The following is a 24,900-nucleotide window of genomic DNA, read 5'->3' as shown; positions in this document are numbered from 1 at the left end:
TTTATTGAAGAAGAATATCTAAAGTCAATTATGTTTCTGCAGTAAACCACAAAAGTCATTCAGATTTGTATAGTCAGCATCGGTGTACACAACCTGGACATAGTCACAGTGCTTTGGCATAAATTAATTCAGACTTCATTGGTGTCATAATAAAACCACCTACAGTCACACTGATGTGGCATTATTCATTCAGAATCATCACTTTCTGAGGTGAAACTGTTGGTTGTTATCAGGAGTACTGTTCATCTTCCGGGGAGTCCCTTGTCTGAATTGTGTGAGCAAGATCTGCTTAAATGTAGCTGGTGTCAGATTGTGAAATCCAGGTACCTGAAACATTTCATAACATCTTTAGAAACTTGTTAGTCAAAAGTTATGAAACACACACATATTTACAAATGTTTAAAGTTGTTTTCTCGAACAGTGAGGTATTGACAATTTATCTTGCAACTGATATTTAACCAATCTTTGAACATGTAAATAAGCCATCGCAAACAGAAAAGTGTTCAGAAAATACAAAAATGTATCCGGTCTTCTAAAACAATACCACAAGGTTCACCTGAATTTTGCTTGAATGTTTGCATTACATCAAAATGTAAGGAAGGGTAAACAAGACTATGCAAAACTAAGTTACATAGGTTCTTATACATAAATACATGAATGCAACTATTCATAATTATCAAAACACATGTCATGTAAGTGATCTCAAAATACAACATAATGAGCGAGTGAGTTGGTATAGTTTCTTGCAGCTTGTTAGCAATATTCCAGCTATGGGCTTCACACATTGTACCAATGTGGTGAATTGAACCCGGGTTTCAGAGACTGTTTCACCCACTAGGCTACCCTTGCACACCAAATACAAAAGAAAGTATATTAGGAATTCAGACAATAGATATTCTCACCAAATTCATTAATTCATTAATGGAAGCTATATTGAAATTTTGACAAATTAGAATGAGACTGTAGAAGCATTTATCTAAGTTATTATGGATATTAAATATCTACCGTTAATTGGTAGTCCATCATAGAGAGTGATAAGAAATTCAACTGAAAAGTACAACCTGAACCATCAACTAAAAACTATGTTCATGTATCTTACATTAAAGGGGCCGGTCATTATATTACCGGTATGTTCTCATTCATTTTTGACACAACCCTCCCTGAAAGAAAATGCAAAGCACTTTATATTTTATTGTCCATTTTGTCAAAACCCTCCCCTAGAGACTCTCACATTTTGGGGTGACCCTCCCTGTTTGTTCTGATCTGAATTCAAATATTCATGACTAATTATCATATTTTATCATTTATCCTATCTTTTTTGAAAATTAACTAAATGAAGATTAACAATAGCATGCAAATCTGCCAAAATATTGGCCTGGCAAAGTTTAAATTAATCATAATTACTGTTAAAAAGTTTTGGATCCATCGTCTGTTTCTAAATACAGTGAAACCCAACTTTGACTTGTGTGGCATTGTTGAATCATCTACCCAATGTTCTTTATGCATTGATATGCATCTGCACAGAGTGGTCAAAGTCTGTGTCTGACACATAGTGTGCTACAAGGGAGACATCAGTTTGTGTCTAGCCAAACTGTCTGATAATCTCAAGGGCTGCCTTGGTAGCATCAAGGGATGTAGCTAATCCTAAATAAACATAAAACAAGTGACATCATCTCTTCTACAGAACACATGATCAAAGCCTGCCCCACCTTTGATGTTTATTACCTTGCTACTCTAAAAACAGCTAATTAGCAAAATGTCAACTCATTGTGGACTAGGGATTAACAGGGCAATTAGTGTCGGGTGGGTATTAGTACTTGCAATTGTCTGTTAATTACTTAATTGAGTAGTGAAGGCTTAGTCAGTTGTGCCTTTACAACCACGCTGACTGCTATTCAACTTATCGAGTCGGTTTACTATTTAACATGCTTCTTGGGACCAAGGAAATGTATCCTGCTGGATAACAGTTTTTTCTAATTTATCAGAGATCAGAAATAATAATAATGACGTTTTTGATGTGCATTTCTTTGTTGTGTTCACTAGGATGATTAGTAGTGATGGTGTTTGAATTATTAGACACTATTTATTCCACAAGAGGAATAGGGTTGGTGAAGGGGCAAAGCTTATTTGAACAACATATATATTGAATAAACAGAAACTGTACAAAAAACAGATTAACTGTATCTGCAGTTGAAACTATCATGATGCAAATTTTCACTGAATCAAAGTCATATCTTTTCAAGACTCAGATCAGGTTGTAGTGATTGAAGGTCACATTAAACTTGCTAATTTCAAATCACTCATCCCGCACTTATGATTTGGTTTCTTGCTATATGTTAATAATCGAGTCTGGACCAGACAGTCCAGTGATTGACATCATGAGCATCGACCCACACAATTGGGATCAATGACATGCATCAACCAAGTCACCGAGCCTGATCGCCACCTGATGGCGTTAGTCAACTCTTTAGACAAGCATTGTCGCCCATTACGGAAAGTATTGGGTTACTTTATATTTGTGTGTCCCAATTACGCCATTATTAGAAATAAAATGTATCATACACATGAATATGATATAAAAATGGCAAATATGGTTGACAATATGAGCATTGATCTAAGCATTTGGAGCAGAATTGTGAATATTCACCTAATGAAGGAGTAAGTATATACTCCGAAATGTTGTGATCATCATAATAAAGAAGTTGACATCAATACATTCTCCACCTTTAAGTCCTTATGTGTATAACTTGTAAATAACTTTCAGACTTCAGGAGTTTATCTGTGATATATGTGTGCACTTAAATAAATCACTGCATCTTTACCTGAGGCAGGAATAGATAATAGGCAGGAACAGAAAAAAATAGTCAAAGTTATAGCCAAATACAGGTATTTGAAGATTTTCAGTTGTGGCGACACTTTCAGTGAAACCCATACAGTATTTGATTTGTAGTAGTTAACGGTTCTGGTATTTTCTGTTTGTAACTGTAAAGAAGTTCCGAAATTGTAGCGAGCAACTGCCCAGACATAAGGAGGAACAAGATGACATAGATATTAACCCATTTGTAAACTGTACAGCCTGAAGTATGTTTGTTGCCACATATCAATAAAGTAGTTCCACATTGGCTGATTTATTTGTTGTAATGTAAGGGCAGAAATAGCATCAGTTATTACTGACAAATATCCCTTGTAAAACCTTTCAACATGTTCAAATGACACATCGAAAGGCCATTGTGAAAAATTGCACCATGTTAGGATTCTTAAATACAGTCTCAGCTTGACATTGAGTACTTTAAACTTTAAAGTGAAAAATACATTCACAACAAGTGAGCTGTGTCTGCCAATCGGTGAGTAAATTGGAGTAGGGCACTAATTTCGAAGGTAAACTTGTTTCAACGTTTAACAACTACATGTATTTGTGTTTGTATGAGACGATGTGTGTTTAATTCCATATATTTTACTTGAAAGCATGTTATCACAATAAATTGAGTCGGGTATAGGATAAGTTGGAGCAGAGGCTAATTTCTAATGTAAACTTGTTTTAACATTTCACAATTATTGGTCTTTGCAAGTTATCAATCCAAGTTTAATTTCATTTATTTTACCAAGGTAAAAAAAAAATAAGGTGTCTTTTTCGTCAAGTAATAATCGCCGTTTTCGCTTTCGGTGAGTGAGTGCCGTTTTGCTAAGGTGTCGTTTCAGGTATAACCGACTTATTGCACATTATAAGTTTCAATTTATATTTATAATCATTTTAACCACTGTAATAAGTACAAAATGAAATAAAAGTATATAGAAAATAAACAAGCACTTGTTATAAAATGTGCATCCGCAGGCAATATTTATAAGATAATCCTGCATGTAGCTGTGGCCATCACACTGAAGATGCACTCCACTTCTTTCTCATATGTCCAAATTACAATGATTTAAGACAGAATATGTACTATTATGTTAAGGGATATGATCTAAATTCAATTCTATTAGGTAATCCTGAAAGGACGTCAAAAATAAACTTCGAAATTCTTAAATCAGTAGAAGACTACATTCAGCTATCCAATAGGTTTTGTGATTGTACATAGCATCTTAAATTTATAATACTATTCCTTGCCGTATATTGCAGTACACTATTACTACTAAAAATGCGACCTGACAGCGCCAACAACGTAATTTCTATAATAAGAACATTTATATAATTGTATTCCTTGACTGTACTTTTGTCATATCATATTGTATTCTAATTCTGGAGCGGTATTCAAATAAGTTTTTGCTTGTTTACCCATCCAGTTCACATATAAATATGTTTAAAACAATATTTAGTAAACAAATAATTAAAACTTATGCAACAACATAGCGTGTGGAGACGATAGACCACTGAAAAGAGCATATATATGCACATCCAATGACCCCTGACATCACAAGGCATTGTTTTGCCAGTGTGTCAGGCAACAGAATACTACGAATTACATCACAGGGTACTGTGACATGTTTGAAAAGTTAGGTACTGTATTCTAAAGGTAGGCCCAAACTTCTAGATAATCCAGTGATTAATATAGTGAACATTAATCCACACTGTTAGATGGTCACTGTCAGATGCCATGTACCAGGTCACCGAGCCTATCACCTGATCTATTAGGTTATCTCTTATGGGTGAGGCTAAAACGGCACCTCAGCAAAATGTCACTGATTTCTTGGACGAAAACAGCACCTTGTTTTGGCAAAAGGGCTACTAATTGTTGTCTGTTATCTGGAGAGACATGTTGATTCCTGGCCGAAATATATATAAATGAAATTTCTATAAAATTACTATTCAACCGTATACCTGTTGTCCAGTTTCTTGACATTTTCGCCAGACTCAGGTTCAGCTTGACATTGAGCTAATCTGAGTAAAGCTACTTAAAACTTCAAAGCATGTGATCTTTCAATGATTAGTTTAGTTGCACCTCCCAATCAGAATCATGAGTAAATTTGAGCAGAGTCTAATTTCTAATGTAAACTATTTTTAGGTGACTAACATTTAACGATTATTTGTGTTTGCAAGTTTAATTGCATTTATTTTAATTCAAAGAAATCAAAGCATATTATATTTTCACAATAGGTTTAGTTGCATCTCCAAATCAGAATCGGCAAGTATAAGCTAGTTTTTAATGTAAACCTTTTTGAACATTTCTCAGTTATTTGTGTTTACAAGTGACCATGCAAGTTTAATTTCATGTATTCGGGCATATTCAGACCCAAGGTAAAACAAATAACAAGGTGCTGTTTTCACCAGGCAATAGTAGGCAAGGTGCTATTTCCCTTTATTGTATAACCCTCTCTTACAACTAGCATAGGTTGATGGGGACCAATTCCAATCCGGAATCCCCACATGAGTTGGTATGGTTTTACGCTGTTTTTAGCAACACCCTAGGAAGGGACACCTGACATAGACTTCACATATTGTACCCATGACAAGAATCGAACCTCGGTCTTCAGCACTTCAACCACTAGGCTACCCCAACGCCAAAATTCCCAACATGATAAAGTTGTCATCACGGTATTCTTCAACAAGTTCAAGTGAAAATATCCATACCTTTCAAATGTCTTATCTTCCACTTCACAATGTTCACTGTTGCAAAACTCCTGTCATTTAATTTGTTCTTGATTATTCACACCTGCAAAAGTAAGTTTAGTCGGTACGGTATGAACTAAAAAAATGAGTCACTATAGAGTATCTAGATAAAGGAATATAAGTAAGCAAACATATTTCTACATCATATACATTAGCAAGGATTAACATAAGTTAGGTAGATTGCTTATACTACAAAAATTAAATCACACATTTACTGACATATATAAAACAGAATAAGTGGCTTACAGAAGATAAATAACTTTAATACGTGATCAATATTATTAACATATTCCTTACCTGAATCAGAGACCATATAACAGTCTATGTATTATGATCTCTGTCTGAATATGTCACGTCTTCAGCTCCCTGCAATCGAGGTTGTGAAACGTTTCTGCTGTAGGAATATTACATCCGCTGGGATATCCCTTGTCACACTGCCTGGCATGGTAGGCAAACGCATATTCCATACACCACATAGGTATACTTCCTAATACACACTGTCGAAATCCCCGCGGCTCCCAATATGGCCTGTATGAACTGTGATCGGCCAACCTCGTCTCTTTCCGTAACTGCTGCAGAAATGACCGCTCGTCATTCGTGACCAACTCGTGTTATTCTGGGACAAGCAAGTCTACCCATAATTCCCTGTATGGCCGAAGGCGCCATTTTGGAACACAAATGTAAACAAACACTCAAACCTCGTGTAATCGATGTACACCGTGATGCTTGATTGCGATATGCTTACCTCGTGTATCGATACATTGTTCTCAATCACCTCTAACTCGGAAATCCCGGTCGAAATCCACCTGAGCCATCCACAACGAGGACGTCAAGTATTTCGAAAACTCGATTGACAGCCGCAGGAAGGAAGAGCAGCTTGCAGATGCCAGGTACGTAGCAGGGCTTCGAGACATAATGTTCCATGATTTCTATACAGAGATCTTATGGAATGGATTGATTTAGATATTTTCCTGATCTCCATGTTACTACTGTAAACGTCAAGGGCCTTTTAGTTTTGTTGTTTTCGGAAACCCTTTGTTATTATTATGATCAAGTGTTTGTTGTGACATGGTATTTCTATTTGGGCTTGCATAAGAGCTACAGGTGCAGGACTTTTAAGGGTCGTGTCCTTATTCTCAACATAACGCTGGGATTTGATGATGAGGGTTAGTTACCAAGGGTAAAAATCTGGCAAAGTACATGTCAAACAAAACGTGGCATTCAATTCCAATCATGTGTTGCCACCTGAACCACCTGAAAGTGAGATATGGATTACAATGAATAATGACAGCTTATCAATCTTTAACAAATTCACACTGAAACATTGAAAGGATAAAGACAAGTTAGTTGTTTTCTGTTTCAGCATGTTCAGGGTTTGTGGGGAGGTTCACAGACCAAGTATTGGGTGAGTATTTTTGTTTGTGATAAATACAATCTACATGTATTCATCATGGTATATTTCAATGTAATGTGAAACATCACACTCACAATAGTCCACCTCTGTGATGACAGCCTGTAAATAATTGAACATGGACCAGGCAATCTAGTGATTGTTATTATCAGCAAAGATCCATGTCCTCAGAGTATGATGACAACCTAGTCTGACCACTCAGTTCATTAGTTGATTAGTGTTTGCAGCGGTAGAAACTAACACTTTCAGTCCGCTAGTCCTAAAATGATTGCATATAGCAAAACCTTTAAAATATCAAAATGACTAGTGCCAATTTCTAACCCTGGTGTTTGGATGTTGTGTTTGTGTGTGTATGTATGAGAGTATTTAGGTTGGTTTGTTGTTTAACGCCGCACTCAGCTATATGACGGCGGTCTGTAAATAATCGAGTCTGGACCAGACAACCCAGTGATTGATATCAAGAGCATCGAGCCACAGAATTGAGATCAATGACATGCATCAACCAAGTCACCGAGCCTGACCACCCGATCCCATTGGTCGCCTTTTACGACAAGAATAATGGCCTTTTACGGCAAGCATGGGTTGCTGAAGACCTATTCTACCCCGGAATCTTCAAGGGTCGATCGTATTTAACTTAAATCATGAATCTTATACTTGTTTCTCTGTGCTTTTACAATGTAACCCAAATTTTCTCGGGAATAATAAAGTATTCTCTTATTTATGTCATTTCTGAACAAAGTGTCATATCAAGGTTAGATCTCTGTCAAAACAGTGCCATGGAAAAGCCAAACAAATAACCTAGAAATAAAAGTAAATACTGCATTGCATTAATCTGCATTTCAAGAAAATGTGGCAATAATTCATGGAATGATATTCACCTCGGTGAGGATCTCTCTGCATTGTCGAACAAGTTATTTCCTATGTAATGTATGTGTTGAATGACCCTGACTTTGTTGTCAAAATATTGTTTTGACATTTGTTAAATATGGGGATAAATGTCATCTCTGAATGTTTGACATGAATTATTATGATTAGGGTAGTTCTAAGTTGGAATCACAACCGGGGTCTTTTCATTTGAATCAAATGTACAACATGTACAGTTTGGACATTTCTGTGATGTGAATGCTACTTATGTTTGTAGAATGTCCGGATGAATAAAAGAGACAGTCATCCGTGCAGCATCAATGCAAAGAAAAACCATAGAAGAGCAACAGTGAGTGGTAAATATTTTGAAATTATTCTGTTTGGTTCATATGGTTATTTTGCAAATATGTCTTCAGTTTGTTCCTTATCGCTGTGGGCACGGATGTCCTATTATCTAAGGCACTACAATTTCCTGTGCAGAGTTGCATCTCTCGGGCTTAGCAGAAACCTATAGTCATGGGTTCAAATCCTGGTTCTCCCCGATTATGTTGCTAGGTTTGTCAGCATTATACACATGCTCGTGGGATTCATCAAAGACCTGCATCACTTAGGACTTTCTTCCCACATCAAACTAACATGCGGTGATATATCTGGAATACTGTTCAAAGCAGTGTTAAAGCCAACTCATTTATTTAACACTGCATCCAGCAATAGTTTGGCTTAATGACAAGGATTTTAAATATATATTTTTCCATGTTGATGAGTTGAAACAATCACTAAATGACATCTCTTAAAAAGATTCCCAGCATTCCAAGCCTAATTAATAGATAAGGTTGTGATTGAGTAGGCTCATTGATCGCATGTAATCATACCACAGTGATGTGGGATATTGTCCATAATAGTTATCATCGGTTTGTCTGGACCGAGTTCATAACGTTAGTCACTGCTTTGTCTGGTTGAGATTTGAGATGTGATTATCTTAAATTTTTAGCATATAACAAGACTCACATATGACAACTTAAGTGATTTTGCTGCCTTCTATCTGTAAGTACATGTGGCAACAATTCTTTTTGATTGCTAAAATCTTTTTACATAATGCTGCAGAAACTGAAGTCCTGCTTGAGATCCCTGGATGAGTACTCCAGGTTGACAGTCTGGAAGGACCAGACAAGGGAGTCCTAAACACAGGCTGCACCCCTTCAGATATCAGAGGTGATTTGCAGACAGCGATGATGAGGGTCCTGTTATTTCAATGGAGGCCGACCGAGAAGTTGTATGCCAAATGGTACTGGGACACATAAAGGCTGGTCTGGCTAATGTGAGAAGACCAACCAATGCCAAGCTGGAGTGGAATTCTTCCAGGACATTCAGGAAATTCTTGTAAACACTTGAAAGGAATGATAAATGGGACTTAATGTCTTTAAATGTGGACCCAAACACCAAATGGAAAGTTCACAATTCTACTAACACAATGTAGCTGAGATAGAGTCTAACTGGTATCCCCTCATCCTGGTTCCTGTTCATCCATGGCAATATAGAAAGAAAAGGAGGATTGAGGGAAAGTAAGTTCTCTGAACTGGTGAACATAATCCGTAGGTACTGTCAAGCGAACAGTTATCACACTCTGTTATGAGTATTGAAGAATAGGATGAAATTGCATACTGCATCAGGAACCATCATGTGAACACTTTTCAATGTGCGATATACTATAGGCATATGAATAAAGGAAATTGATAATTTGATTGTTGCTTATGTTTCATTTGCCAGCTGTGTAAATGGGGATGTTTCATGATTTTGCCTCAGTTTAATAGCCACACTTATCTTATGAAACCATGCATTGCTTGGGCATCTCAAGATAAATAACACATGTTTCCTTCGCTCTGAAAACATCTGATGACACATCGATCTGTTATGTCAAAGGTCAAAGTCACAACCAGACAAAAAGTTTGTTTGTGGTCTAACTCTTCCTTTGGGCAGGGTTCGAAGTTGGAAAAAGGTCGTGTGTGATCTATATATACTACACTTTCCCTTAAATTGCCTTTTCTACAGACGTCTTAGTAACTCTTATACATATACTGGTTACATTACTTCCATATTTTGGTCAATGATATGTCCCATGTTGGGGAGACAGAGGACCATGTTGAGGACCATGTTGTGGAGACAGATGACCATGTTGGGGAGACAGATCACCATGTTGGAGAGACAGAGGACCATGTTGGGGAGACAGATGACCATGTTGAGGAGACAGAGGACCATGTTGGGGAGACAGAGGACCATGTTGTGGAGACAGAGGACCATGTTGGGGAGACAGAGGACCATGTTGTGGAGACAGATGACCATGTTGGGGTGACAGAGAACCATGTTGGGGAGACAGAGGGCCATGTTGAGGACCATGTTGTGGAGACAGAGAACCATGTTGGGGAGACAGAGAACCATGTTGAGGAGACAGAGGACCATGTTGAGGACCATGTTGGGGAGACAGAGGACCATGTTGAAGACCATGTTGGGGAGACAGAGGACCATGTTGAGGACCATGTTGTGGAGACAGAGAACCATGTTGTGGAGACAGAGAACCATGTTGGGGAGACAGAGGACCATGTTGGGGAGACAGAGGGCCATGTTGAGGACCATGTTGTGGAGACAGATGACCATGTTGGGGAGACAGAGGACCATGTTGAGGAGACAGAGGACCATGTTGAGGAGACAGATGACCCTGTTGGGGAGACAGGGGACCATGTTGATGACCATGTTGGGGAGACAGAGGACCATGTTGGGGAGACAGAGGACCATGTTGAGGACCATGTTGGGGAGACAGATGACAATGTTGGGGAGACAAAGGACCATGTTGAGGAGACAGAGGACCATGTTGGGGAGACAGAGGACCATGTTGAGGAGACAGATGATCATGTTGGGGAGACAGAGGACCAGGTTGAGGAGGCAGAGGACACCGGTGAGATGGAGACAGAGGACTGTCAATATAGGTTCTGTATGTGGCCATATCACAGCCCATGATGAAAACAGTACCTGTAATTATATTTTCGTGTTACTACATGTTGTTATAGGTATAGTTTTCAGCGAGAAATGATCTTAAAAGTGAGAGCCAGCTCACTGTGCGTCCTACCACTAGCACCGCAAGGTGGCGCCTTTACAAAATACTTATTGTTACATAAAAGTAGATTCTGTTGTGCGTTCATAGATCTTAAGTCAGCGTTCGATTTAGTGTGTAGGACAAGTTTATTTTACAAACTCTGGATAGGTAATGTTAATGGTAAAATATTTAGAATACAAAAAATATATATGAAAATGTTAAATCTTGTATATTTGTTAATGGTGGCTATACAGATTTCTTCCATTGCCAGTAAGGGTACGACAGGGATGTGAGTTATCTCCCTTACTGATTTCATTCTTTGTAAATAATATTGTTGATTTTCTTAATTCAGACGGGCAACATAATGTCCAATTAGGAATGATTTAACTTTTTATTCTAATGTTTGAAGATGATATGGTCTTATTTGATAGTACAGTCATGGGGCGGCAAAGACGCCTCGACAAAATGAAGATTTATTGTCATAAATGGAAATTGTCTATTAATTTATGCAAAAGTAAATTTATTGTCTTTGGACGTCGTGGTCGCCTTCGAAGATATGAACAGTTTTGGTTTGGCACTGACATTATAGAAATTGTTCCTACTTATAAATATTTAGGTGTTCATCGTTCATCATCTGGTAGTTGGTACTTTACACAGAAGACACAAGCACTGCCATCTCCTCGCTTTAAAATCAGGCTCAAAGGATTTTATGAAACTTCCTTATGATGTACTTTTACAGATATTTGATGTCAAATTACTACCTGTTCTTCACTACTGCTCAGAGATATGGGGCTTTCGCCCGTCCCAAGATGTTATTAAACTACATGAAAGATTCTGTAAGAATATTTTATCCCATTATATGGGAGATTTGTCCCCAATATAGTTGCTCATGGTGAGCTTGGACGTTATTCACTTAAAGTCAATCAACATGTTCATATTGTCAAATATTGGCTGCCACTTGTATCTCAGAAAACTAATATGATCCTTAGTCATGCTTATTCATATCAATACAATCTGGCTGAAAAGGTAATAAATTGGTGGGCATTAAAAGTAAAACATATGACTTTTGGCCATGTTTGGGATAGTTAAAGAGTAAATCATATTGGTTTTATTAATAACTTTAAAATAAGATGTATTGATAGAGATAGCCAACAGAGGTCTAGCAGTTTAAGAACTTACTCAAAACTTTCTTTTTATTCTTGTATAAAGCAATATAATGTATTTGAAAATTATCTAGATTGTATTCCAGTAAGTGCCTAAGTAAGATGTTCTCGTCAAACTTTGCTTATTGAAAATGGAAGGAAGTACAATTTAACTAGAGCTAAGAGACTATGTCCATTTTGTGTAAGACCTTTAGTGGAATAACTTTTGTTTACAATGTCCTTACTATGACAGTTTGAGACATAATGTTCTACCTTATTATTTTTACACAAATGTAACTTTTGATAAATTTGTAACTCTCTGTACATCTTAAACCCCATGCCTAATTAATGCTTTAGCTACATTTATATTTCTTGCTTTTAAAAGCGTAATAACTTCTCATTGGCGCTGAAATTGTCTGATTTTTATATCATGTATTGTATAATGGGCCGGTGGCCCCTCTACTGAAATAAAGCTTTCTCTCACCCAAGCAATTGATGCATCCTTATTTGAGTAAACCAGTGATACACGGGTAGATTGTAAAACGATAACATGATCATAATAACTTTCTCACAGATACGAAGACATCTCTATTGGTAGCTTTGTCGAAAATAGTCGATTATTATTGATCACAAAGTTAATTCCACTACAATGAAAATATTGGACATCTTTTGGTTAGTGGTTAACGCCGTAACTAAATCAAATACTTTCTGGTAATCCAGGATAAGTTGAACCAACTCACAAAACGCGTTTGAGACAGAGGCGGTAGACAGAATATGGGCAAACATATTTGGTTTGTTACAGGTAGAGAGTATGTACGTGCAAGCCATGACGATGAAATTGTCTAGGCTCACGTGTACACACGAACTGATTATGAGACTATAAAGAGGTCGGTGTGACAAGCTGATACAGAAACCGCAACCGAATGTAAAGACTAGTGCTATGAATATCCAGTTATCTCAATATAAATCAAGTTAGCAATATTACGTTTACCGTATGCTGAAGCCCATAAAAATCACATTGGATTAATGAAGGAGTATGTCATTGAGTCAACTATCAATACTTCAAGGTCTCAACCTTCATTAGACCGCCTCCGTGGTCTAATGGTAGAGCGTCCGCCCGGAGAGGGGAGGGTCTGGGGTTTGATCCCCGACCACGCCATACCAAAAGACGTTAAAAGATGGTACTTGTTGTTACCCTGTCTGGCGATCGGCATTAAGGGGCTAAAACAAGGACTGGTCGGCTCGGAGTCAGTTTCTGAGTGGGGTATTTCATGTTAAACTGCGGCATGGTATCTCAGTGAGCTAGCACTATAAATCGGCATCAGTCCGGACTAGTACAAGCAGCCACACAAACACACACGTACATGCACGTCGCTATATAAGTGCAATAGTCTTGGACGCGACGTTAAACCCCATTTCACCTCCCCTCAACCTTCATTATCATTAGATGAATGACATGACCTACTCAGTATTGCTCTCCTGGGTAAGAAAAAGTATTCCATTTGTTCAGCAAATTAATTCCCTTCATTGTAACGAGACCTCTCGATTGTTGTTATGTATGCAAATTTGCTGTCCCCGTTTTCAGAGTCAGCACGTTCTAATATGTGCTATGGAACTCGCCACTAGAGCTCGTTGTTCGTAGAGACAGGACACGCATGTTATATCATAATGTGCTTGGAATCAAAAGTGATTATGTTTTTAACTGATACATCACCTTGAAAAACACCACCAACTTTTCTATGTAAGTCTTGCTATTTTATCATCTCTTTTGATACTTTCTAGTTGGAACTTGTCATGCTGTAAAATGAAACTTACTGTTTCATTCTTTTCTCTGTGCCCGAACAACAGTAGCTGTGCAAGAAAGAGCGTTTCGGTGTTGTCAGAAAGCACGACCTGTTAACCCACTGAGATACTTTGGAATGCGTCAATCTGACAGTCACCTCGGTGTAAGCATAACGACTTTGAAACAAACTTATTCTAGATCATGCTACAAGTTTCTATGAATGTTAACTATGTATAATGTTATACATTATTGATTGCATGTCATGGTACCTCGACGGCGAGGTACGTTGCTGGATTGTCAGGTCCACACTCAATGATTTTCAGACGGCATCATATAGCTGACATATTGCTGTGTATGGCGTTAATCTAGAGACAAAACCAACCAATACTTTATTCACACTTGCACCAACTCATGAATCACTTAATTCAGAAACAATTTACACTGAATGACAGATAGCAGTGTATGGGTAGAATGTCTATGAATATGCTTTAAACAAGCGGTATACATGTAGGTATAGAGACTGTTTCATAACTTGTATCAGCATTTCGACTGTGGAACGTGTTATTCGTGTGTATATTTCCGGTTCTGTGGTCACAGTTTTTCGGTTTGGCTGAACAGGTGAGGTGGTGAGGTGAAATGGGGTTTAACGTCGCGTCCAAGATTATTGCACTTATATAGCGACGTGCATGCACGTGTATATTTGTGTGTGACTGCTTGTACTAGTCCCGACTGATGCCGATTTATAGTGCTAGCTCACTGACATACCATGCCGCAGTTTAACATGAATACCCCACTCAGACACAGAGTACAGACTCCAAGCCGACCAGTCCTTGTTTGAGCCCCTTAATGCCGAGCACCAGACAGGGTAACAACAAGTACCATCTTTTAACGTCTTTTTGTATGATACAGTCGGGAATCGATCCTGGGCGGACGCTCTGCCATTAGACCACGGAGGCGGTCTTGGCTGAACAGAGATTCATCCGTAAATATTATATTTGTAATAGTTCCTTTAAATATGCATCATATAGACAAACAGTATACAAACGTTTTGACAAGGGGTGACATGGTGGTCCTGTAAATTTCATATCTGATAATTTCCAATCTCATCAAGCTCTAACCGATAATAACGAATGAATGATTAAGCCGGAGATTATACGCCTCTTTGAGCATTTCTGTCATTATTTCAACTCTGCCACGGCTTCAAACAGTGAATGAGTATGGTTTAAGCCGCTTTTAGCAATATTCCAGCAATATCATTCTGGGGGACCACAGAAATAGACATTGTATCCATGTCGGGAATCGAACCCGGGTCTTCGGCGTGACGAGCTAACGCTTTAACCACTAGGCTACCCGACCGCCCTCACGGCTTCAAACATCTTTCAGCGATCTATTCATATAAGTTTCACAACCAGTGTGCCCGTGTAGAAGATTCGACGTCACAGACCAAAACAATTTTCAAATATTATGTTCCTGAGATTTGCTATATGTGGCCTTAGTGAATAGAAAAAAGAAAACATATATTCACAGGATACACACGCTATACCACCCTGCACTCTAATCACACACACTGTGTCATTATTTTAACTACATAAATTGACAATCAGTAGCCTATACTGTTTTTTGAATATGGTTACCATGGGGTGAGGGTTATGATTTTACAATGTTCCAGCAAGGGACTCCAGGAATGGGACTCGCACATTGTACCCATGTATGGAATGGAACCTGGGTTTTCGGCGAGACGAGCAAGAAAGATCTGTTTTGAAAGATGACATTTCAATGTTTTTTTTCCTGTTTGCAAAACAATATTTTTAATTTATATTCCTTGAAAAACGACAATGATTTCAAGTGGACGATCGTTGACAAGCTTAAATATGGTGTGTTACATTCACTTTTCAAATATTTCCTTAAATGAGATAAATATGAAACAGGTTCACTCACAGAATAATCAACATGAAATTGGAAAACCGTTACTTTGTCCAAAGGATGGTCGCATCAAAGTACAATTTCCAGCAACATGAAGGTTTTGAAACTTACTTATGAACATTTAACTAAACACTACAAAACGAAACTTCATACAAACACACCACAGTGTAACGACTTCATTCTGTCGTCCATGACCTCTACGTTACATCAGCTATAGACAGACTTGCTGACATTACCGACTTATCATCAGGACTCCGATGATGACATCTTCCCTACTCATGACGGAATAAAGATATCGGAGGAACACAAGCCTAGCGAGTACGAGTCCATTGACGTAATTGAATATCACTGACGACATCAAACCAGCCCCTGGTTTTCAGGCGAAGAAAGTTAATCAGAAGCCATGAATGCATTGTTTGAATCAACCCTGTTTATCATTATATTGAAGTAAGGATTCGAAGGATTTGAGGTTTGACTTATGTTTTCGGTTCATTTAGGAGATGCAATGCAATGAATATGCATCCAGGAAACAGAAAGGTACCAGTGTGTAAGGAAGCCGTAATGTCCTCACTGACATTGAACAGATATTAAAGCTATTTCTTCGTTAATTTCAGCCTACGACTAAGTATAAGAAGACAGTTCTTTTTCTCGTTCCAATATTTACCAGTGTGATACTGAACATCTCAGGTGGATTCAGCACGTCCCTCCTGTTCCTTCCCCGGATCTTTTTAAGAAGAGAAACCAGTGAAGTTTTCTGCACTGGCAGGTATTTTGCGTTTGAGAGTGATCATACTTTACGCCGCTTTGTGTAAATGTTCTGGAACAGCATTGCGGGAACATCAGAAATAGGCTTTCCTAATATGAACAACTGATAATGCAGTTTCGCCGTAACACTAACCCACAAATGCCTTAAGACGGCGGCGTGTGTATTTTAAAGAGGAGTAACACTTACCCACACGTGCCTTGAGACGGCGGCGTTTGTATCTTAAAGTGGAGTAACTCTAACCCACAAGTGCCTTAAGACGGCGGTCTGTGTATCTTTCAAGAGGAGTAACACTAACCCACACGTGCCTTGAGACGGCGGCGTCTGTTTGTTAAAGAGGAGTAACACTAACCCACTCGTGCCTTGAGACGGCGGCGGGTGTATCATAAGGAGGAGTAACACTAACCCACATGTGCCTTAAGACGGCGGCGTGTGTATCTTAAAGAGGAGGAACACTAACCCACACGTGCCTTGAGACGGCGGCGTTTGTATCTTAAAGTGGAGTAACTCTAACCCACAAGTGCCTTAAGACGGCGGTCTGTGTATCTTTAAAGAGGAGTAACACTAACCCAAACGTGCCTTGAGACGGCGGCGTGTGTATCTTAAAAAGGAGTAACACTTACCCACACGTGCCTTAAGACGGCGGCGTGTGTATCATAAGGAGGAGTAACACTAACCCACACGTGCCTTGAGACGGTGGCATGTATATCTTAAAGAGGAGTAACACTAACCCACACGTGCATTGAGATGGCGGCGTGTGTATCATAAGGAGGAGTAACACTTACCTACATGTGCCTTAAGATGGCGGCGTGTGTATCTTAAAGAGGAGTAACACTTACCTACATGTGCCTTAAGACGGCGGCGTGTGTATCTTAAAGAGGAGGAACACTAACCCACACGTCCCTTGAGACGGCGGCCGGTGTATCTTAAGAGGAGTAACACTAACCCAGATCTCCCTTAAGACATCGGTGTGTGTATCTTAAAGAGGAGTAACACTAACCCACACGTGCCTTAAGACGGCGGCGTGTCTATCTTAAAGAGGAGTAACACTAGCCCACACGTGCCTAAAGACGGCGGCGTGTGTATCTTAAAGAGGAGGAACACTGACCCACATGTGTCTTAAGACGGCTGCATGTGTATCTTAAAGAGGAGTAACACTAACCCAAACGTGCCTTAAGACGGCGGGGGGTGTATCTTAAAGAGGAGTAAAACTAACCCACATGTGTCTTAAGACGGCGGCGTTTCCATCTTAAAGAGGAGTAACCCTAACCCACACGTGCCTTAAGACGGCGGTGTGTATCTTAAAGAGGAATAACACTAACCCACATGTGCCTAAAGACGGCAGCGTTTGTATCCTAAAGAGGAGTAACACTAACCCACATGTGCCTTGAGACAGGGGCGGGTGTATCTTAAAGGGGAGTAACACTAACCCACACGTGCCTTAAGACGGCGGCGTGCGCATCTTAAAGAGGAGTAACACCAACCCACAAGTGCCTTGAGACGGCGGCGGGTGTATCTTAAAGAGGAGTAACACTAACCCACAAGTGCCTTAAGACGGCGGCGTCTGTATCTTAAAGAGGAGTAACACTAACCCACATGTGCCTTAAGACCGCGGCGTTTGTATCTTAAAGAGGAGTAACACTAACCCACACGTGCCTTAAGACGGCGGTGTGTGTATCTTAAAGAGGAGTAACACCAACCCACACGTGCCTTAAGACGGCGGCGTGTGTATCTTAAAGAGGAGTAACACTAACCCACACGTGCCTTAAGACGACGGCGTGTGTATCTTAAAGAGGAGTAACACTGGCGAAACCGCATGATCGGTGTTTCGAGAAGGGAGCTAACTCCGTTTGCCTTATCGAAAGTTCGAGGTGGGCCCACACTCGAAACTAAACGCACTTGTTGTTGAGAATATGTACTACGTAAACAGACCCGCGTTACGAACTGCTATTTTGTCTATTTAAAATAAGTATTATGACTTATAACTGGATTAGATTGTACAAATGCGAAGACGATACAGCAGAACTCACTTCTACGAACATCGCCAAACTAGGTCGTGGGGTCATTAATATTCATGAGTTATTCCTTTTATGGAACAAGTTCTCGGAAAAGTTTGAGGCTTGTATCATGTCCGAGATGAATTCAAGTGTAGACATATTTATGGGCTTAATTCGCCACCAAAATGTATACTGGAAAAAGCAGAATGAGTGGTATTGCCTCTGTAAATTTAATTTGAAGTAGATCTAACTTTCTTCCTTTGTAACTATTTTTACAAAACTAGTGTGGTCAGCTATATTAACGTTTTTGAAACTTCAAAGACTTTGTGTGCCTTTCGTGGAATTAACGTCACACTAAATAATTTATAAAGATAGTTCCCATCAATATTACAAAATGAGAATATTATATAAACATAAATATATAATGCATTCAAACATTTAATTAAGAATACGTTTCACCTTAGGCATAAGCTGGGCATTTAAAAGCTGGACCAACAACGTACAGCGTGACTGACGCCATTTCTCGCAAATACGAAAACAACGGAAATCGCTCCCGTTTCAAATAAGAGTGACCTCCCTTTCCAAATATGAACCACTGATAATGCGGTTTCGACCTAACAATAACCCACATGTGCCTTAAGACGGCGGCGTGTGCATCTTAAAGAGGAGTAACACCAACCCACATGTGCCTTGAGACGGCGGCGTGTGCATCTTAAAGAGGAGTAACACTAACCCACATGTGCCTTGAGACGGCGGCGTGTGCATCTTAAAGAGGAGTAACACTAACCCACATGTGCCTTAAGACGGCGGCGTGTGTATCTTGAAGAGGAGTAACACCAACCCACATGTGCCTTAAGACGGCGGCGTGTGTATCTTAAAGAGGAGTAACACTTACCCGTATGTGCCTTAAGACGGCGGGGTTTGTATCTTAAAGAGGAGAAACGGCAACCTTCTTGTGACGGTGGAGTGTGTATCTTAAAGAGGAGTAACACTAACCAACACGTGCCTTAAGACGGCGGCGTGTGTATCTTAAAGAGCAGTAACGCCAACCTTCTTGTGACGGCGGCGGGTGTATCTCAAGGAGGCATAACATTAACCTACATGAGCCCAAAGAAGGCGGTGGGTGTATCTTAAAGTCGGCGACGGGTATATTTGTAAGAGGAGTAACGCCAGTCTGTCTTGGCCTTGAGTCGGGTGTATCTTAAAGATTCATAACACCAACCCACTTGTAACGGCGGCGGGTGTATCTTATAGAGGCATAATGTAAACCTACTTGGGCCTTTAGGCGGCGGCGGGTGTATCTTGAAGAGGAGTAACGCCAACCTATCTGGGCCTTGAATCAGGTGTATCTTAAAGATTCATAACACCAACCTACTTGTGACGGCGGCGGGTATATCTTATAGAGGCATAACGTTAACCTACTTGGGCGTTAAAGCGGCGGCGGGTGTATCTTTAAGAGGAGTAACGCCAACCGAAATGGGCCTTGAGTCGGCTGTATCTTAAAGATTCATAACACCAACCTACTTGTGACGGCGGCGGGTATATCTTATAGAGGCATAACATTAACCTACTTGGGCGTTAAAGCGGCGGCGGGTGTATCTTTAAGAGGAGTAACGCCAACCGATATGGGCCTTGAGTCGGCTGTATCTTAAAGATTCATAACACCAACATACTTGTGACGGCGGCGGGTGTATCTTAAAGAGGCATAACATTAACCTACTTGGGACTTAAGACCGCGGCGTGTGTCTACTTAAAGAGGAGTAACGCCAACCTTCTTGTACCTTGAGTCGGCGGCGGGTGTATCTTTTTGAGGCATAACGTAACGTCAACCTACCTGGGCCTTTAGTCGCCGAAGGCCGTGGCGGTGGAGGGCCAGCGCCACCTGGTTGACCATGCGTGTACGACGTGATCAATAAGAACAGAAGCGGAACACAGGACATGACGTAGATTAAGCACGCAGGCGCAGTTGACTTCAACTCTTACTCTCAACTACGTGCTGTGTTAAGCTGTGTTCTCACTGACGCCTTTTAAACCGTCTGAACCTACATGTGACAGGGTTTAACCAATCAAAAATACTCTTGTCGATCTTGTAATTACTAAACATATGTACATGACCTGCCTTCATGAAAGTTGCTAATGTTGACGGATGTTTTCTTGTCGTGTAGTCGACACACAATGACTCTAACATGCATTTTTGATACACAAAACTTCCACCATGAACACATAGAAACGTGGACATTAAAGTCCACATTGATTTCTGGGGTATTTGTTACACGTAACATCCCGTAAGTATTATGAGTGGAAGATAAATAAATATATAGAAACCAACCGGATCAGATATCTTATTTTTATAGGAAGTCCTAGCAAATTTGATTTCAATCCATCAAACACCTCTTTGTCTTGTGGTTGGTCTTGTGGATAGAGCGTCTGCCAGGAGAGTGGAATGACGTTGGTTCGATAATAACCATAACTGCACATTGGCAATGTCACACACACCTTACGAATGCTATATGTAGGGAGAAATCGGGCACCAGAACATTAATCATACCCCAGGGTCATCACAAACAGATCTTAGTGCTCACTACCGCTACACATAGGCCTCTGGACATCCCTTTACAGGTCACGTCAGTACGATCTTTCATTTCACCAATGAAAGCGCTGAAGTGAAAGTCCGAGTGTGTTTTCTAATCATGCAGCCTTAGGATAATATACTATATGACGGAAACACCAGATACTATCCAGTCTCTATCATTAACACGGGGCATCTCTTGCTTCAATTAAATAAAAAAATTGAAACGGAAGAGACTTGCCATAGACCGGGGAATATACTTTCATACGATATCGATCGTTTATGACATTCCAAATCTTGCCAAAATATTTTTCAAAGTGTTGCCTGGATTGGATGTCCACAGTTTGAAAATTGAGCCGTAAAGCTCGAGAAAGCTGCTTTCTGATTGGCTAACGTCGACTTCCTGTTAGTCATTCATTGGTCAGTCAAAGTTCTGACGTGAACTGTAATGGGATTCCCTCTGATGCTTTTTTAGCTGTAGCCAGCACAAAGATCTTATTTTATGAGTTTGATCATTACCCCTATTGGTTATACCTTCTGTGTTTTTAAATTTGAGTCTAACTGTACCATGACCATAAGAGCGCATGGAAAACTGTGTTCTCTTGGAACGCTTATGTATTCACTGGCCAATAGGTTTACCATCTTAGAGATTGCCGAAAAGGGGTCACAGACATGGACAAACATAAACAAGTGCTACTCCAGAGCAGGATCAAATACTTATATTCTCAAGCATGCTATGGTGTCATGGTCATAATTACACTCGGTTTCCAATCACAATAACCACATCGGAAAAAGTTTATTTGAGGCCTCGCCGTCATCGCCGATGCTAATACTATTGAACGGAACCTCTTTCTCAATCTTTGTTGGTATGCATTTTGAAATATTGATATATGAGGGGTGCAACGCGACTGGGATTGTAAAACCTGATCATAGGGAGCCCGATCCCTGCTACCAAAGGGGCATACCCATCATTTGTAACAACAGCTTACCTGCTTCCTGTCTGAGGAAGGCCGCAGCTCCATAACAATTAATATAATACTGCACGCAATGAAATGTCCACCAGTATCTTGAATACCACTTTGTAAAACGTCATGATCGTTGTTGTCCTGTTTTTATACCTTGGGGCCAGCGCGTTCAATCACCAATGTAACAAAATGCGCTGAGTATGATCTTTTAAGGTCTTTTGGTACGACGCGGCCAGATTCCACGTGCCTACAGTGCTTTTATTGCCGTTTCATTTCCCTCGCATCATCGGCGTCAGTTTAGATCAAACGTGTGTGTGTCAAAATGTTGTTTAAAAAAACTTATTTTACATGTTTTGTAAAAGCTGTAGATACCTCTCTCCCACACAGTATACGGTTCTTGTTTTATCACCTTTATGCCGAGCGCCAGGCAGAGAAAACTCAAATTTCAACTTTTAATGGGTTATTTTCGGTATGACGCGGCCGGTGATCGAACCACCCGCCCTCCTTTCTAGGGGTAAACGCTCTATCGACACAAAGGCGGTCGCATAAACACACATTTGACTAATAGACCAAGTGACAAATCAATATATACCCCAATATGACTGTTCGTCCTCAGGGAATAATCAAACATACATTTAGTTAAGATAATACGATATCGTATTTAATTTGAATTTACAAATACAACATCATAGTATTATGTCCGTGTAGAAAATAACTCTATTATGAGATGAGATACAAAGTAAACTGTCAGTGCATGCTCAGAAATATAAGGTTCACTGGTGGTTAAACTGAATAGAAATAAATATTAATTATGAAACCGTAACTGAAAATGTGAGAATACTTTACAAGGACAGAATATGTCCCTGTTATAGCGCTCGCTGGCTTTGTTGATTACCGTTCAACACCCCACCGACAATCCGTACAATACGTTTTATCAATTATTTGTTTGTTGTTTGATGGTTGTTAAACGCCGCACTCAGCAATATTCCAGCTTTCTGACGGTGGTCTGTAAATGATCAAGTCTGGACCAGACAATCAAGTGATAGATATCATGAACATCGATCCAAGGTAGTTGGGATACAATGACATGCATCAACCAAGTCAGCGAGCCTGACCACCCGATACCGTTAGTCGCCTCTTACAAGCATAGTCGTCTTTTACGACAAGCATGTATTGCTGAAGACCTGTTCTGGGATCTGCAACAGCCAAACTTCTACTGGTCAAGGTGAAAAAATCTACCACCTTAATGCATCAGGATTCCGCTGAAGACGACCAATGTCCCAGTGATCATGAGGACTGCTGATTATCAAAGCCCCCACAAATGAAAATAATGATCAGTAATGCACTCTGCATTCAACTAGGAAACTTTCCGAGTATGTGACTTCAAATCGATTAGGTGAGGTGAGACGTGTGTGTGTTTATGTGTGCGTGCGTGCGTGCGTGCGTTCGTGCGTGTGTGTGTGTGTGTGTGTGTTTGTGCTTGTACTATTCCAGACTCATGCCAATTTATAGTGCTAGCCCACTGAGATACCATGCCGCAGTTTAACATGAATGCCCCACTCAGACACAGTATACTGACTCCGAGCTCACCAGTCCTTGTTTTAGCCTCTTAATGCTGAACACCAGACAAGGTAACAACTAATACCATTTTTAACGTATTTTGGTATGACGCGGTCGGGGATCGAACCCCTCAAATCGATTAAATAAGCCTCTGATATTAATGGCTATTTAAGGAAGCTGTTCAACCACATACATGTATAACAATCGGCTTCCATGCTATTTTAGTGACAACTTGTTCCTGGTGAGAAGGACAAAACCTTATGATTATATTCTGTGCTCACTTATGAACCCTTCCCTGATATAATTACAATAACAAAACAAATTATTTTGAACACACGAAACCTGAATAATTAGAACAGAAGTAAAGCATACCCACACGAGTTACAATCCTAAATATATTAATTATATTTAATGTATGGAGTCTGACAGTCCAAAAGACCACAAGCACACATAACTGGGCACCTACCTCGGAACTCCCACCGGGGGCAGAAGGACAGTTAACTGTTTTCTATGGCAATTACGGTACACAGTATTACATGCTACATTTATTTTTGCGGTTTAAGAAACAGTTTTGAAGTGTAGTTACTAGTTTCATATTTCTAAATACGTCCTCAATATGTATGTAGTTTCCTTGTTTTATGTGTTTGATGTCTCTGTGTTGGGTTAAATCTTCTACTGCATGCAATGCACCTACAACACCTTAATCAACTACTTTTTCGGTTTTGACCCATTTGATAAAATGTTTATATGCCTTTCCTATTCAAGATATCTTGAAGTCAATTTATATAACTCCTCCTCCGTGGTCTACGGGTAGAGCGCCCGCCCGCAGAGCGGAAAGTCCGGTGTTCGATCCCCAGCCGCATCATAAGAAAAGACGTTAAAAGATGGTACTTGTTGTTACCTTGTCTGGCGCTCGGCATTAAGGGGCAAAAACGAGGACTGGTCTGTGTCTGAGTGGGGTATTCATGTTAAACTGCGGCATGGTATCTCAGTGTGCTAGCACTATAAATCGGTCAGTCCGGACTAGTACAAGCAGCCACACAAACACACACACGTACATACGTTGCTATATAAGTACAATAATCTTGGAAGCGACGCTAAACCCCATTTCACCTCAACCCACATCTTATAACAGACTTAGTTTTGGCGCTGTTTAAATCTTAATTCACCGTCTGTTCCAGAAGTGCATATAACCTTTTCATTATAATAGCTGGAGACAAGAGATTCAGT

At 39.8% G+C, this 24,900-nt stretch overlaps 1 protein-coding gene across 1 annotated transcript; it reads left to right on the top strand.

The window, feature by feature from the left end:
• Positions 1 to 9,989: 9,989 nt before the first annotated feature.
• LOC139457405 (uncharacterized) lies at positions 9,990 to 10,892 on the top strand. The gene has a single exon (XM_071238805.1). The coding sequence runs from the start codon at positions 9,990 to 9,992 to the stop codon at positions 10,890 to 10,892; it is 903 nt and encodes a 300-aa protein (XP_071094906.1).
• The last annotated feature ends 14,008 nt before the right edge of the window (positions 10,893 to 24,900 follow it).

Source organism: Haliotis cracherodii, unplaced genomic scaffold (assembly GCF_022045235.1).
Source record: "Haliotis cracherodii isolate W230 unplaced genomic scaffold, xgHalCrac1.p SCAF_12, whole genome shotgun sequence".
In the NCBI taxonomy this organism is placed as follows: domain Eukaryota; kingdom Metazoa; phylum Mollusca; class Gastropoda; order Lepetellida; family Haliotidae; genus Haliotis; species Haliotis cracherodii.
The sequence above is the reverse complement of the archived record's forward strand: the minus strand, read 5'-3'. Positions and strand labels throughout refer to the sequence as shown.

Bases quoted from the DNA above. Each gene is read 5' to 3' on its own strand.
- LOC139457405 (XM_071238805.1), top strand. From the start codon at position 9,990: ATGTCCCATGTTGGGGAGACAGAGGACCATGTTGAGGACCATGTTGTG.